Source organism: Zeus faber (genome assembly GCF_960531495.2).
Source record: "Zeus faber genome assembly, chromosome: 18".
NCBI lineage: Eukaryota > Metazoa > Chordata > Actinopteri > Zeiformes > Zeidae > Zeus > Zeus faber.
This window is the reverse complement of record NC_137210.1, coordinates 29,813,096-29,829,102: the sequence shown is the minus strand read 5'-3', so window position 1 is coordinate 29,829,102 and position 16,007 is coordinate 29,813,096. Positions and strand designations below refer to the sequence as shown.

Here is a 16,007-nt window from a genome sequence, read left to right as displayed (position 1 = left end):
ACCTCCTAATACACCAATCTTTATGTTGAGGTATTTACCTTGTACTAACAGGAAAGCGTGGCTTGAAGTCTCCCCAGCAACACTCATGGCTTTCACCATGACACTAGCAGAGTCATCTACATTGACGTTTCTGATCACCAGTTCACACACATGGTCCTCGGGCCAATACCAGTAAATTCGATCAGACTTTTCCAGCTGGACGCCGTTCTTAAACCACTGACACTCCGGTTCTGGTCTGCCCACCACCCTGACCCGGAACTTCACTTCATCCCCCATGGAAACTGTCTGACTGGTGATACGTTCCAGGATCTTTGGAGCTTCCATGTCTGCAGAGAGCTTGATCCTCTCTGGTTTGAGGGGGGTAGCAGTGAGTTTGCGCTCTTCCTCCTTTTTCCTCTCTGCCTCCTCCTTCTGCTTGACACGGTGAAGCAGATCTTCCTTTGTCTTTTTCAGAAGGTCTTCGTAAGACTCATCCTTTTTGCGAGACTTGAGCTCCACCGCGGTGATGGACTCATAATAGCCTTCCTCCGTTCTGCGCTTGAATTTGCTCCTCAGCTCCTCAGACTCCTCTGTGGCTTTCTCATGGACAACTCTCTGGGTCTTCTTGAGTTTGACCATCTCTTTCAGTTCCTCTGAAGGTTTCTCAACCTTCACAACTTCAAATGGAGTTTTTCCTGGTTCAGGGGCAGCCTCAGTGACCTTTCCATCAGGAGCATGGCGAAGACGTGTTCTCAGGTCCTCTTTCTGTTGAATCTCCAGCTTCACAGTGTGCTCAGCCGAGCCCAGGTTGTTGTCTGCAACAACCTTGACCTCTCCTGAATCATATGATTTGATATCAATTATCTCCAGGTAGTAAATACCATCATAACGAAGTCTGTATCTTTTGCTCTTGCGAATTAGTTGTCCATTGAGGTACCAATTCACTTTGGGTGATGGATAACCAGTCACTCTGCACCGGAATCTTGCCGTTTCACCTTCCAGAACTCTAGCTGGTTCAGGAAGCAGCACAATGTCAGGTTTTTTCTTCTCAGTCTCTTCGTCCGTACTGACACCAGCAGGTCCTCCTTCATGAGCCAGGCGCTCCATCTCATCGATTCTGTGTGCGCCCTTCCTTCCCTCAGGAAGCTGGGATTCCTCAACAAGGCCTTTCTCATCCTTGACAACCAGGGTTGCTGAAGTCTGGTCAACTCCAAACTTGTTAGTAGCTCTGCAGGTAATGACACCGCTGTCTCTGGCGTAACCCACCTCATAGTCCAGACTGCAGTAGCCAAACTCATTGACCATACGCAGCCTGTTGGCAGCAGCCAAAGGTTTGCCATCATGCAGCCACTCAACTACCATGGTGGGGTCACCAATAGGAGTCAGTCTGCACTCAAAATGAACTGGACCAAAATGCTTCATTCTGACTGAAGTCAATTTCTTTTTAAACTGAGGTTTCTGCTGTTTTTCTTTGTCATAAAGGTCTCCCTCCTCCCACTGCTCCTGACCATAACGCAGATGAAGGGGTTCCAACTCTGGAGCTGCGATCTCCTTGGCCTTGTAGGTTCCTTTGGTAATAATGAGCTTCCTCTCTGGCTCAGGCTCAACAGCATCCACCTCTACATTGACCCTACAGCGAGTGGTATCTCTTCCAGCCTTGTTGATGGCTGTAGCTGTGTACCAGGCACTGTCCGTACTGAATGGTGAAGGGATCTGGAATTTGGCCTCTCCTTTAGTCCCCTCAATCCTGATGAAGCAAAATTGAATATTAAATTATACATATTGTATGACAAATTTACATTTTTGTTAGGGTTTAAGCTTATTTTCCCTCAATATGGCCATGCAAAGCTATGGTTTAAGTATACATTTTCTCAGGATTTGAGACAGCTGACTGGCCTGTTTGTACAATAAGCTTCATACATTTACTGCTATACATAGTTTCTAATGTAAACATTTAGAAACTATGGTGAAACTATTGTTTGGCTGATCCCATGAATAAAACATACACAAACTCTTTGCTATTAATAGATACATTTTTACACTCAGTACAAATCATACCTGATGTTCGGGTGCTTGTGTGGAGTAATAATGTCGCTGTTTTTCAGCCAGACAATGTCAGGAATGGGATTTCCAATGGCCCTGACAGCCAACTCAACCAGAGTTCCCTGCTTTACGCTAATATTCTTTAGCTTTTCAGTGAATTGTGGACGCACCAGGGTTTCTTTAGCTGTGGATGTATGAGCAGATTGATAATACTTATTGCATGTCTTTAACCTTGTACACCAATGTCTTCAGATTGTAACACTCAAGTAATCTGCAATCTTACCATCAACGGTGAGAGTAATAGAGATTGAGGACTTTCCAGCTCTGTTCTGAGCCACAACTGTCCACTCTCCAGAGTCTTGAGGCAGGGCTGGAACTATTACCAGAGACTGAGTTCCATCTTCTTTAATTACTATCTTGTGGGTAAAGTCACTGACCACTTGTTGTCCTTAAAATAAAAATAATAAAAAAGATGTTTAGAGGTGGGCTGAGTGAATGATGATAAGCATTCATCTAGAGGAGTTCTGTTCTCGCTGTCCTACCATTGTGGAACCAGTATGTTTCAGGCATCGGTCTACCAACGACCTTCAGGTCAAATCTGGCAGTCTGCCCCTCAGAGCATTTGCATGAGGAAGGCTTCATGACGAACACAGGTTTGTAGAGCCTCTCCAGCTGAGCCTCGTCTGTCTCATCCAGCCTGCGAGCAGGAGAACGACCTGGAGAACGGCTGGAAGAACGGCCAGGAGATCGGCTCAGTGAGCGAGGAGAGGTAGATCTGAGAAAAGAGCAAACTAGATCAATACCATTGTATTTACAGTGGCCAGGCTTAAACCCTATTTAATATTGGTGCAGTGGATTAAAAAAAGTACCTGAGTCTCTGCATTGCTGGCTGAGGAGTGCCTCTTTGAGGTGTTCCCATTCCAGAAGGCTCCACGTACAGTTTGCCAGAGCTGACGGCATTTCCCTTCATGTTGCTGGCGAAGGCGGTGTAAACACCCTCGTCCTCTGGAAGGATGACAGGCAGACGAAGGCTGGCTCTGCCGTCCTGAAGAACCTCCATCTGGTAACGTCCACCATGTTGAAGACGGTTGCCATCTTTGTACCATACAATCTATAGGAAGAAAGCAAGGTGTCTAGAGTCATTTCTCTTTGGCCTACATCAAAAGTATTCTCCCTCTCAAATCATACTCAGGCGGTTCTCCCCTTCACCTTTGGCAGTGGCATTCCAGCCATTTTGCAGTGGAAAGTAACGCCCATTCCCTCCATGATCCTGTAGTTTTTGACTGGAGTGTCTATGGCTGGCGGCACAGCTTCGTCCTGTGCTGCGGTCACCATCAGTTCTCCATCCTCGGTCACAATCTCTCTGTAGGTCATCCTCATGATCCGGAGCTCAATCTCCTGGACGATTCTCTCCTCAAAGGCAGAAATATGGAATTCCTGGAGATAAGACAGCTAATGTTAAAATCAATCACTAAGTAATATTTCAGTGGCGGAAACCTGAGGAGACATGCATAGGTTGAACTTTGACCTGTCCAGAGATGATGGTGGTGGTCCTCTGTTCCATGGCAGTTACGACAGGGGCAATGTCTCCGACACTGGGCTCTTGTACCACTGCTGTCACTTCAGTCTTAAAGGTGGCCTCCTGTTTCGTCATGTAGACTTCATATGCCTCTGTTAGCAAGATAAGACAATTTTTCAAATAAAAGCAGATTTCATAAGTGCTTGCGCTTTTCTTATGAAGACGCATGAATCGTGCTGCAGTTCCATGTTGGCGCACCTTCCTCCAGCAGAGTAGCTGAGGCTGAAGCTTCTCCGAGCTGGTTCTTGGCGTAAATGGAGTATTCTCCTGCATCATCGGCAAAGGTCATGGAGATCTCCAACCTGCACTCGCCCGTCTCCCTCTTGTAGGCCACTTTGTATCTGAAGGACAGAGGGAGGAGCAGCTTGTTATTGAAGACTTCTGACCTTCTATCAGCTGAAGCCACAGCACACAGAAAGCCTTAGATGGTGTACCTGTATCCGGTAGTGAGCGGCACTCCGCTCTTCTTCCAGATGATGTGAGGTTTGGGGCTTCCTCCAACCTGGCACTCAAACACAACACTCCCTCCCTCCACCAGCTTCTGGACGCTGGGCTTCTTCACAAAGAAGGGAGCGATAGATACTGTAGTTTCAGACTCTGTCACGCTCAGCTGAGACATGGTCTCTTCTTTGGCCTCCTCAGTTCCTCTGAGGGAAGGAAATACATTTACAGAAAGGGGGTTGATAGGACTTGTATAAGTTCTAGTTCAGAATGGAGGAAAATAAGTTCAATAGAACACTCTAAAACCCCTTGCATGCAGAAGTCCAAATTATTATACCACTTAGAACAGTTTTTTTTTACTATACCATTAATTACACTTTTATGTACAGTATATACAGATGAAAAGCATTTGGCATGTTATATCGCAATTTTGTGGTATTGATGTACTCACTGTTTCTCCTGTTCGCGGACAACAGTCATTTCCTCTCTGCTCTCAATCTCCTCAGACACTAGAGGCCAAACACAGTTGACACAGTGACTCACAGTGTCTTTTCACTTTACTCCCATTCTAGTCCCTTCATTATAATGCTATTTGATAAAAATTACAGAAGTAATATATGATGACTACGGAAATGTTAAGAGCCTCAGATTAAAAGGGATGTTTGTATACCCTGGACAAGCAGGAAGCAGGAAGTGCTGACGGTTCCCGCCTCGCTGGTGGCCGTGCAGGTGAAGCGACCGCTGTCTTCTGCGAACGCCTCGCGGATAACCAGGCGAGCGAATCCGTCCTGGTAGCTGATCTGGAAGTCGATGGAGCTCTCGATCTTGTAGTCCTCTCTGAACCACAGGATGACGGGGCTGGGTTCCCCGCTGATCTGGCACTCCAGAGTCACGCTCTCCCCTTCTGTTACATTCGTGTTCTTCAAAGCCTGGAAATTAAGTATGAAGGGAAAACCAATTACAAACTTATTAAGAAGTACGAAAAGCCAGGGCTGGTTGGAGATGTGCACATTTTAAAGAGAAACAGAAAACATTTGTATTCCCAAATAAATCAAGACTTGGCAAAAATTCTGTCAGGTTAGTGAATGAAACAAGATCAAAGGTGTTTACAAGATCATTTTACTATCAGTATTGAGGGTATTGATCTAGTATTAATCACTCTAGGGACAACAGAAAATATTATATCTGGGGTTCCAGTGTAGCCAGCGGATTCCGGACCAAGACTTCCTCTTCAGTGCGCCTGTCATTGTTTACAGTCCCTGTCCCTTTTGCTCTCCACACAGACATGACAGGCACACGGAAGTGACAGTCTTCCGTGTTCTGGATATCCGCAGGCTTCCCCGGAACCCCAGAAATATTGGCCATTGTCCCAAGAGTCTATCGTCTTCAGACAGATAGCATCTGGGTTCCGAGATTGAATATTAATATGCACATAAACACACCGAATGTGGGTCAATAATCCCTAGTTTAGTGCAGCTGAATGAACAGGCAATTACTTACAGCGAGCAGCGTGGGAGGAACTACACTCTCAGTCGGAGCAGGTATGGCAGCAATCTCCACCACCTGGACAGCAATCAGATCTTTGTTACAACATGCCTGGTACCAAAAGCCACCTCAATATGTACATGTTATTTTGACACAAACACGGCAAAAAGATAAAGGACAATTCATTCACAACCAGAACATTTGGCCAAAGAACAGGAGAACATGGACCAGTGGAAGGAAGGCTGAAGGGTCGAAGATAGGAAGGGAGGGGTCAGTAGCATCTAGAAACACTGTGGAAACCTTAGTGAAGAGGAGGGTTGGACAGAAAAGAGAAAACGCTCAGAACAAGAGAGTTACGTCAGGAATCCTTACACACCTGAGTGCCCCAGTCCTCATATATTCTCTGCACCATCCCTGTATGGGACTGAGAGCCACAAAGAGTCTGATATTCAGTCAAATCTTTAAAGGGAGGAGGGCCATGTTCCGGGATCGCCCAGCTCTCCCCAGCTCTAGGAGAAGGGCTGGGAGACTTGACCGGCCTGATGATGCTTCTAGCAGCAGAAGGAGAGGAGAGCTCCTTCCTCAGTGCAGCCATAGCTGAACCTGCCCTGGAAACCTGACCAAGCCAAGGACAACAGCGTTACCAACACCAACCACAGGATGGACCTTATCTGGGATTATTTGGAGAAGCCAAGGCATCGGGAGAGGTCTATGTTAGGATTATCTGACAAATAGGATACCAAATCAATGTTACTGGTTATTGGGGAAGAGATTAGGAGGAAGTCAGTTTTAATTTGTGTAAATTATTTGATTACTTTGACTGTTAACTACTGTTCACATTAGAGCTTTGCATCTCAGACAAACACAACCAAAAGAAGGTTGAACTACCTTCTACTGTAAAGTGAGGCGTTTTAATATTTTGGATGGTTTGGAAGTGGATAATTGGTGGATAATTTGTTATATTCCACGCTTGCTATGCAGGTTAGTGACTACTGATTGCCAGAAGGTGCCTTCCCTTACCTCATAGCTAGAGTCATGTTTAGGAACAGTAACTTTAGAAACTGTGAAATGTGGAACTGGGGAGGCAGTGAGAGCAGTTTCCACCTGGCCGGGGGGCTCTGGAGCTCTTTGGATCTGGAGTGACCGACAGATTTTAGTGTAAGGTTACTGCCTCAATGTAATCTTGACAACCTAGAAAGACAACTTTTTTTTTTCGAAAAATAGTTATATTTCAAATTATGCACAAATCATATTTTTATTAAGTAATTTTCCTCTCAATCAAATGAGGGTTTGTGATAAACTGATGTGACTGCATTTCAGTTTTCAATACCAAACATTTTGAATTACTTGGTCATGTAAACGTACTGTATTTTTAGCCAGCAAGTGATTTTATATTAACATTTATAAAATCGACATATACTTTGTGATCTCTGATTATTTGAATACCATTAAATGAGCATGTTTTTAATCTGAGGTTATGTTAAAGCCTTTGGAAGAGGGCTGAATAGCCTGTTATGCCTGTCTAACCTGGTAGAGCTGCCCAGCTGAAGCAGCCTGTGACGTCCTGCTGGCTCCATCGTACAGCTCACAACCTACTGCCGCCTCCTGCTTTAAGTCTACAGGCTCCTCTTCATGTCCCGACACCTCCACATGCACAGGCTGTCGAACACGTGCGATGTCGACGGCGGCCATGACGGTGGCCACCGCCTCGGCTTTTAACCCTCCCTCCCCCTGCAGACACAACAAGCAGCACATAGATCTCAGCACATCCATGGCACCACCAGAGGAACTAGACGTTAAAACACTCTGGAAGAAAGCAGAACACGACTCAACATCTCCAAAGTTTGTCTAAGGGGTTTAGTGGAGACCACCGAACGCTCACCAGGACAGCAAAAAAATCCACAAACAGCTGTTTCTAATGCAAAAGCCGAAAATAGGTGAAAGTTACTAAAGCCAGTGCAGTGAGGCTCAAACAGCCGTGGCAGCAAAGAGCTGGTGACAGCACTGAAAAAAGAGGAGTAAAAAGTAAGAGGAAGAATTTGTGCTGCTACCTTTTCTTGTTCTGAAAGCCAGCAAAAGAGTCTGGGACACAAACCGCACTGACAGCAGAAGGAACGCCTTCATTAAAGCCATAAGTGATGATTTGATCAGGAAACAAAGATTTCAGCTGGTGTTCAATGGGACCGTTCTGTCATTGATTTGGAACACAATACGTGTCTTTGTGGTTCAAAGCAGGGGAGATGTCATTGAGAGTGGCCAGATGGATGACCCACTCTGCTCCAACTCCTTCATCATCACCCCCTCATGCCTTCCAGTGTCCCCAGACTCTAGCTGCCCACACTCAGTGGAGCCTTTTTGTGGTATGGTCCAAGTGTCTGGTGCGATCTGCTCTTCCCCCTGACTACCCTCAGCCTCATCAGGATCAAGAAAAAATTTGATCAGAAGGATCTTCAGGAAACACCTTGTGGTTGTTTTCAGGATCATTTCTTCCATCTGATTGGTGAGCAGCATCATCTGGCAAAACCTCATCTGAATCCTTTGCAGTTAGAAACTGCCAACCAAACCATATTATTAACTTTGTCATTCTAGATTATTACCATTATGTTGTGGTAGGATGATGTTGACGATGATGGTGATGTAAATATGCGACATTGGGATATTATTAAAAAATTGTACAAAAAATGGTATGAAAAAGATCTGATGTGCATACTGAGTAGTAAAGGTGGCGCAGTGCATTGCACTGCTGCCTCACAGCAAGAAGGTCCTGGGTTCGATTCCCACCTGGGGCGCTGTTGGCACCGTGCTCCGGTGGGTTATCTCCCAAATAGGAGCCTTTCTGTGTGGAGTTTGCATGTTCTCCCCGTGCTCACATGGGGTTTCCTCCACCTCACGTCAGTAAGGACCCCCACCAAAAACATGCACACATCATGGTCTGACCAGCGATGGACTCTTATCACCTGGTCCCCGGGCGCGTCCACGTACGCTGCCCACTGCTCCTGGCTGTGCCCCCGGAGGAAGGACAAGCCAGGATGGGTCAAAAGCAGGGAATCCATTTCACCGGCAACCATCAAAGTGTGTGTGTGTGCAAGCATGTGTTGTAGTGTGGTGTGTTGCGTGACTAATAAAGACTGTTTCTTCTTCTTCTTCTAAAGACGGTCCAAATGGAAAATATGGAAAAAATAAGAGTGTGCTGGTTTAAGAGTTTTTCCAGGAAGAAAGTGAGTTCTAAATGCAAAAGATTAGGATCCAGTTCTGGACTGTAGAGCTACCTTGAGTGCAGGCTGTGAAGCCGCAGTAGAGATGTGATCCTCCAACATCATACCGTCCTCATTCTCACAACGTGGCTTCTGACGGACAGTTGATCGATAACAACGCAAGACACTTAAAACTATTTCAGTTTAACATCACAAGAGTTTCCAGACACAAGCAAGACAATAAAAAACAAGGATAAAAACGTGTTAAGAGATATTAAACATATCAAATCAAGAAATGGTGCATGTGTTCAACAAGAGGGCGAGATAAAAAGGACTGTCCTTTCAAAGTTCAAATTGGCCTTTACTATACACACCCTTCCTTTGCCCCTGGAGGGTGCTATGCTCTCTCCCTTCCTGCCCGACTCCTCTTACCTCTTTGACAGCAGTCACTTGCTGCTCCCAGTGCTGTTCCATCTGGACGTGGCTGACGGTGGCTGTCCTGCTCATGCTGGTCTCAAACAGCTGGTCTCCCTGCTTCCAGGGGGGCAGGACGTCGACTCCGGCAGCCAGCTGCTTGCGCGTGGTGAGGGGGGATTTGACCGGCCTGATGGGGGAGACCGAAAGCCTTGAAGTGGGAGAAGCAGGCCTGGGGATGGGAGGGAGGCCATGTTACCTCACTGACCTCATCACCCATTCACGGGTGATGAGGTCAGTGAGGTACCTCTACACTGTACTGCTCTGTCTCCAAGCTGATGATGTCATATAATAATAATCATAGGTACAATCTCGTGCATCACCCTTTGTGTTATAAGTTAGCAGTTAGTATATATATAAAATGGAACAACTTTTCAGTATAAAAATTATGATCATGATTAATGTTAGCCTCACAGCATGTCAGCAGCAACGTTTGCTTGAATCTTGACGGGAAGTAACACAATGGAGGAGGCTCCTGTTTGGACATGAGTAGTGGCTGCAATCTTTCTCACTGTGTTTACATGTGAACTGTGAACGAATTGTACTGTTATGTTGGTTATTTATAACTGCCTAAAACGGAGGGAAAATAATACATTGAAAAATAATTTAAATCACTAAAAGTAAAATATCAACAGGATTTGAATTATCGTCAATGTTTTCAACAGATGTCCACCAGGGGGCTGTCTGTTGACGCTTCATTACGGAGCTACTCTATTAAATTGAATGACGTCCGGCGGAGCCATCAGACCTAGTGTCTACTAGGCATTACATGCTGTGATTAACATGCTCTTATGATCATTATTAAAAACAAAGTAAGTGACACAGTAAGCTGTGTGTGTATGTGTGTGTGTGTGTTTCCATTCTTTGACGTATAACGCTGGTATCTCTGACAGCTTCCTACCTGACAGGTGTGGGCGTTGGGGCCTTCACGTGTCGGACAGGCGAAGGGGACTGCTGCCGGCCTCCGGCCACCTTTGACACCAGTGATGGTGGTGTGGGTGATTTGGAGACGGGTTTAGGAGGAACCCGAGGGGGCGTCTTATGTGCCAGCTGCTGAGTCACAACACCTCCTTCTACCTGCATCTCCATCATGGTGGAGCTCTGAAAACTGGCCCCCACCCGCTGAGGAAATTAAAAGAGGAAATTACCGCTTTCTGTGAAAAAAACAGTCCAGTCTCCACAGTAACTAAAAGGCATTCTTAAGAAGAGCACTCTGAGCATGAATCCTTGATCCGTGACATCTTGGATCCGTCTTTACCTTCTCCGCTCTGGTCTGACGGATCTGAGACATCTGAGAAGTTGAAACTACGGTCTTGGTCTTCTTGGCGGGAACAGCCTCCTCACCTGAGCACAGGTTAGACAATACATCACAGTTTGCTATTCACCAACTGTTTTTCTTGTCCATGTTTTAACAAGACACATTCACAGTGAATTTGCACATTAAAAAGGCAGTTAGCCGCTTGCAGGGTCAGTGGTATGATCCACCTGACCCGAAGTTTACAAGAGGGGAGCTTGAAGACTTACCCTGAACCAGGAGTTCGGCAGTGGAGGTGGCCCTTCCGCTGCTGTTTGTGGCATTTACAGAGTACGTCCCAGAATCCTCTGGGAAGGCTTCAGCGATCAATAAACTGTAAAGGTCTCCTTCTTGAACGATCCTAAAGTCGGCGGAGCTTTGGATCTCAGCTCCTTCCCTGTAGAACTTCACCACAGGTGTAGGGATTCCTGTCACACAGACATCCAGTCTCACTTGGCTTCCTTGTCTGACTGTGGAGCTCTGAAGTCTCTGGATGAAGCTTGGTGGCGCAGTCTCAGCTGTGGACACAGGAGACATTTTAGATCAGATATGATTAGATAAGTCAAACCGTCATTAATCGGCGAGAATTCAGGATCAACAACTTGAAGAAAACATTTGGAAACTTGGTCTCATGAAGACTTCTCAAATGTCTCCACACAACTGAAAACTAGGTATTGATGTTGTAAGAAAGTTCCTGGGATTAGTGTGATGATGATCACCAAGCCCAACGGTCATGTGCATGCACTCACCTGGAACTAGCAGTCCAGTACTAATCTAACCTGATTTTAGCAGTCCAGTACTAGTCCGACGTGTAACTAGCAGTCCAGTACTTGTCTAACCTGTAACTAGCAGTCCAGTACTATTCTAACCTGGTATTAGCAGTCCAGTACTAGTCGTACATGTATCTAGCAGTCCAGTACCAGGCTAACCTGTAACTAGCAGTCCAGTACTTGTCTAACCTGTAACTAGCAGTCCAGTACGAGTCTAACCTGATATTAGCAGTCCAGTACTAGTCTTACCTGTAACTAGTAGTCCAGTACTATTCTAACCTGTAACTAGCAGTCCAGTACTAGTCGTACCTGTAACTAGCAGTCCAGTACTAGTCGTACCTGTAACTAGAAGTCCAGTACTAGTCTAACCTGTAACTAGCAGTCCAGTACTAGTCTAACCTGGAATTAGCAGTCCAGTACTAGTCGTACATGTAACTAGCAGTCCAGTACCAGGCTAACCTGTAACTAGCAGTCCAGTACTAGTCGTACCTGTAGCTAGCAGTCCAGTACTAGTCGTACCTGGAACTAGCAGTCCAGTACTAGTCGTACCTGTAACTAGCAGTCCAGTACTAGTCTTACCTGTAACTAGTAGTCCAGTACTATTCTAACCTGTAACTAGCAGTCCAGTGCTAGTCGTACCTGTAACTAGCAGTCCAGTGCTAGTCTTACCTGGAACTAGCAGTCCAGTACTAGTCGTACCTGGAACTAGCAGTCCAGTACTAGTCGTACCTGTAACTAGCAGTCCAGTGCTAGTCGTACCTGTAACTAGCAGTCCAGTGCTAGTCTTACCTGGAACTAGCAGTCCAGTACTAGTCGTACCTGTAACTAGCAGTCCAGTACTAGTCGTACCTGTAACTAGCAGTCCAGTACTAGTCGTACCTGTAACTAGCAGTCCAGTACTAGTCGTACCTGTAACTAGCAGTCCAGTACTAGTCGTACCTGTAACTAGCAGTCCAGTACTAGTCTTACCTGTAACTAGCAGTCCAGTACTAGTCTTACCTGTAACTAGCAGTCCAGTACTAGTCTTACCTGTAACTAGCAGTCCAGTACTAGTCGTACCTGTAACTAGCAGTCCAGTACTAGTCTTACCTGTAACTAGCAGTCCAGTACTAGTCTTACCTGTAACTAGCAGTCCAGTACTAGTCTTACCTGTAACTAGCAGTTCGGCAGTGCTGGTGGCTTGTCCGGCACCGTTGGTGGCTCGGACAGAAAACCTCCCGCTGTGGGCGGCGGTCACAGCGGGGATCGTCAGAACAGCGCGGCCGTCGCTGAACGAGATCTGACCACCGGGGAAAGCCGCAGCAGAGAGAACCTGGCCATCACGGAACCAGCTCACCTCGGGAACTGGACACCCTGCAGGACAGCGGGCGGAGAGTAGCTGTGAGGAACGGCTCTTTGGATTGGCGAGTCACTATCATTACATTTTAGTTGACTGTTAACTGCCGTACAAATGATTTCCAATGACAAATGATACATTATAATAGTGTGATAATATGTGTCTGCCTATTGCAGAACAGCTATCTAGGGATGTGAACATTGGAAGATAAAAACCTCGGAAGGCAGTTAACTTCTCCTCAACCCAACTGATTAGAACAAGCCTGACTCGCATCCTATTGATTGTAATATTGATAAATCTGCTTTAAAATTCTCCTTAAATTTCGATGGAAACAGGAGATCCAATGGTTTTTCAAAAATATCAGAAGACTATGTAATAATTGTGAACACTCTGTCACCAATATCACTAAACTGGGGAAATAAGTATTCAAATGATAGGACATTGATTCGATAGAATATAGTCCTGAAAACAACAGTTTCATTTGATCAAATTCAAAATGATAAAATGAACACAAAGAAGAATGCATTCTTTATTATTATGATAATAAAGAATGCATTCTTTATTATTATGATAATAATTTATATCATCATATTTACTTGTACTATATTTGAAATTATTACTACACCCTGCTGCTATTTACTATTTGTAACTAACTTTATTTTAACATAACTGCCACCTGCACATACTGGGCACCCCGTTAACTTGTGTTTATAGATGTGTACATATTTTATTTCCATTTTGTTCGTATAATTTGACTTTTGCATCTGTTCATTGACTTGCACCGTTCTTTAAACACTGCTGCTGAAACACCTGAATTGTACACTTTTAATTCATATTTTAGTAATTTCATCAATTCTGTCACTTCTATTTTTGCAGACACATCTTTTCTTACCACTAACTTGAGCCTGGAACGTTGCAGCACTACCCTCAAGTGCTACAACGCTCTGCAGAGGCTGAGTGAAGGATGGAGCCTGGGTCGACATGATGGGCGGCACCCTGAGCGAGAGAGACAGGGAGGGAGGGAGAGAGAGGAGTGAGAGAGACAGAAAGACAGTTGGGTTTTCAATTGTGGTAAAATAAACAACTCAAGAAAGTAACATATTCAAAAAGAAAGCACACATCTTAAAGTGGACAGAGTCTTCACTCTGTCTCCCCTCAGTGGAGCTTCTAGTGTTTACATGTTTTGGATGAGATTTATCGAGATATGAATTAATGATGAGCATGGGCTTTTGGTCTGAATAGCAAATCCACTATTCTGTGAATACCAAAGGACAACATTTATTTTCCCTACAAAAATAACTTTGTTGTGATTACAAATGTTTGCACTTTTTGCACATCAGTAATATAACTATATCCAATGTATCACAGCGTATACTGCCTCTGTGTGGCGTCAGTGGTATTGAACGTGGAGCACTGTGTCTGTGGTTGTTGGACAGCTCAGTATTTAGCTGCAGCATATTTATAGACTGCAGAGAGTCATCACTTCTGCTACACCTGCTGTCCAGTCAGCCTAAAGGCCTGCTGTCCAGTCAACCTGCTGTCCAGCCAGTCTACAGGCCTCTCTAGTCAGTCTGCAGGCCTGCCGTCCACCCAGCCTAAAGGCCTGCCGTGCATTCAGCGAGAGGCCTGCCATCCATCCAGCCTAAAGGCCTGCTGTCCACTCAGCCGAAAGGCCCGCCGTCCATCCAGCCTAAAGGCCTGCCCGGCTACGCAACTGGCTGGTTGGATGGATGGCAACATGCTTGCTCTTCATTTGCCCTGTAGGCCACTCAGGCTCGATGCTGTCCACAACATGCTTTACTAATTACATGGTACAGAGAACATGGATTGCATTTGATAAAGGAACTGTTTTAGAATTTTGCCTCACATTCACCCATTTATTTACACACACATCAATATACCGATGGCAGAGGCAGCCAAGCAAGCTGACAATCTGCTCATCGAGAGCAGTTAGGGATTCAGTGTCTTACTCATAGACACTTTGACATGCTACCAGGGGGAACTGGACATCGAACCAGCAATCTCCAGAATACCAGACAACCTACCTCTACCTCTACCCCCCGAGCAGCTGTCGCTATCACGTCTACCTTTATCTGAATCGGGTGCTTGCCAAAGGATGTACACTGGGATGCCACTTCCTGTACTGTAAGCTGAAGCCCTTGGGAATGAGCAGACAGCGTGTCTTATAAGCACACTGATGTTGAACAAACACAGAGTCCAATGAAAAGCTTTCAAACGGACATCATCAGAGTCCTTACACTGAAGACAATGACGCCCTCAGGAGAGCAGGCCAGGACTATTAATAGTTGCTGTTGTCAGTAAATGGAAACAGGGTTGATCCGTCAGAGGTCCATGAGGCACATGGTAACATCTATCCTCTCATCTGTCTGAAGCTAAATAACAACAACTGTATTATATTTATTGTTTATTGCTATAGATGTATTACAAAATTTTAATCCCAACTAAGATTTTTACTCCTCATTTTTCTCTCCTCTCCTCAGTGGACTGAACTGAACTGAAAATTGCCTTATAGCCCAATGGAGATTTCCACAGCTTGGTTTTATTAGTACTTTATGTTGTTCTGTTGTTGGGGCTGAAAATAATACTTCAGCGAGCAACTGATCTAATATCCCTGCAAGTCACTCTGCACACTCCTGCCATCACAGGCGTTCATACTTTGATCTCCAGGAATACCTTTCAACTTTAAATGGAACACGGTGAAACACCTTTAAATGTTAATTTAAATGCAAAAATTCAAAACAATGTAATGAAGTGATCCAGCCATCTGGTTACGAGTCATCCAAAGAGTTAACCTGACACCTGCAGACTGTTAGCAGAGCTGCTAGCAGGCTCCTGTCTGACATGTGAGGCCCCAACACATGGGATCAGCAGATGAGTTCCAAAAGCTAGGCTGGTAATAGCACAGGTTGCTTGTGCGCTCCTGGAATAGAGCTCTCATTAGCCTTGGTCTGTAACACAGAACCTACACAGGCAGCTGCTGTCTGTCAAACATCCAGAGCAGACCGCCAGCATGGTCTGTAGGGACGTCAAGTGATTTATATTGATCTCTGCTTATCTATAAATGATCAGTAGTGATCTATATTGTTCTCTGTATATGTACGTCTGCTTATCTGTAATGATCTGTAAGTGATCAGTAGTGATCTTTATTGATCAAAGTGATGTGTATTGATCTCTGTTTATCTGGAATGATCAGTAAGGGATCTGTAATAATGACATCAGTACTCTAGAGGCATTAGGTAATATTAAATGTCAGCATAACAACATCGCAACAAGTTAAATAACAGATTCCTACTGAAATGTAAAGCTAATGTAAGATAAAATCATGTAGAAAAATCTCAGATCTTCTGTGAAAACCTGGGATCAACTTCAAAAGTTTAAAGATTGGAATCTG

General features: G+C 45.0%; 1 protein-coding gene across 1 annotated transcript in view; it reads right to left on the bottom strand.

The window, feature by feature from the left end:
- The window catches only part of LOC307244003 (titin-like), a gene marked incomplete at its 5' end in the record, with an annotated part of 164,899 nt that extends 151,321 nt beyond the window's left edge, over positions 1-13,578 (bottom strand). The window contains 20 exons of the mRNA XM_080018975.1: positions 39-1,726; positions 2,038-2,206; positions 2,306-2,470; positions 2,565-2,797; positions 2,892-3,133; positions 3,232-3,459; positions 3,551-3,693; positions 3,800-3,942; positions 4,036-4,248; positions 4,494-4,551; positions 4,713-4,971; positions 5,543-5,605; positions 5,904-6,143; positions 7,055-7,258; positions 9,154-9,367; positions 10,097-10,317; positions 10,454-10,539; positions 10,720-11,007; positions 12,409-12,612; positions 13,488-13,578. Of these exons, the coding sequence (XP_079875101.1) occupies positions 39-1,726; positions 2,038-2,206; positions 2,306-2,470; positions 2,565-2,797; positions 2,892-3,133; positions 3,232-3,459; positions 3,551-3,693; positions 3,800-3,942; positions 4,036-4,248; positions 4,494-4,551; positions 4,713-4,971; positions 5,543-5,605; positions 5,904-6,143; positions 7,055-7,258; positions 9,154-9,367; positions 10,097-10,317; positions 10,454-10,539; positions 10,720-11,007; positions 12,409-12,612; positions 13,488-13,578 (5,152 nt within the window). The remainder of the gene's footprint in view (positions 1-38; positions 1,727-2,037; positions 2,207-2,305; positions 2,471-2,564; positions 2,798-2,891; positions 3,134-3,231; positions 3,460-3,550; positions 3,694-3,799; positions 3,943-4,035; positions 4,249-4,493; positions 4,552-4,712; positions 4,972-5,542; positions 5,606-5,903; positions 6,144-7,054; positions 7,259-9,153; positions 9,368-10,096; positions 10,318-10,453; positions 10,540-10,719; positions 11,008-12,408; positions 12,613-13,487) is intronic.
- Positions 13,579-16,007: the final 2,429 nt, after the last annotated feature.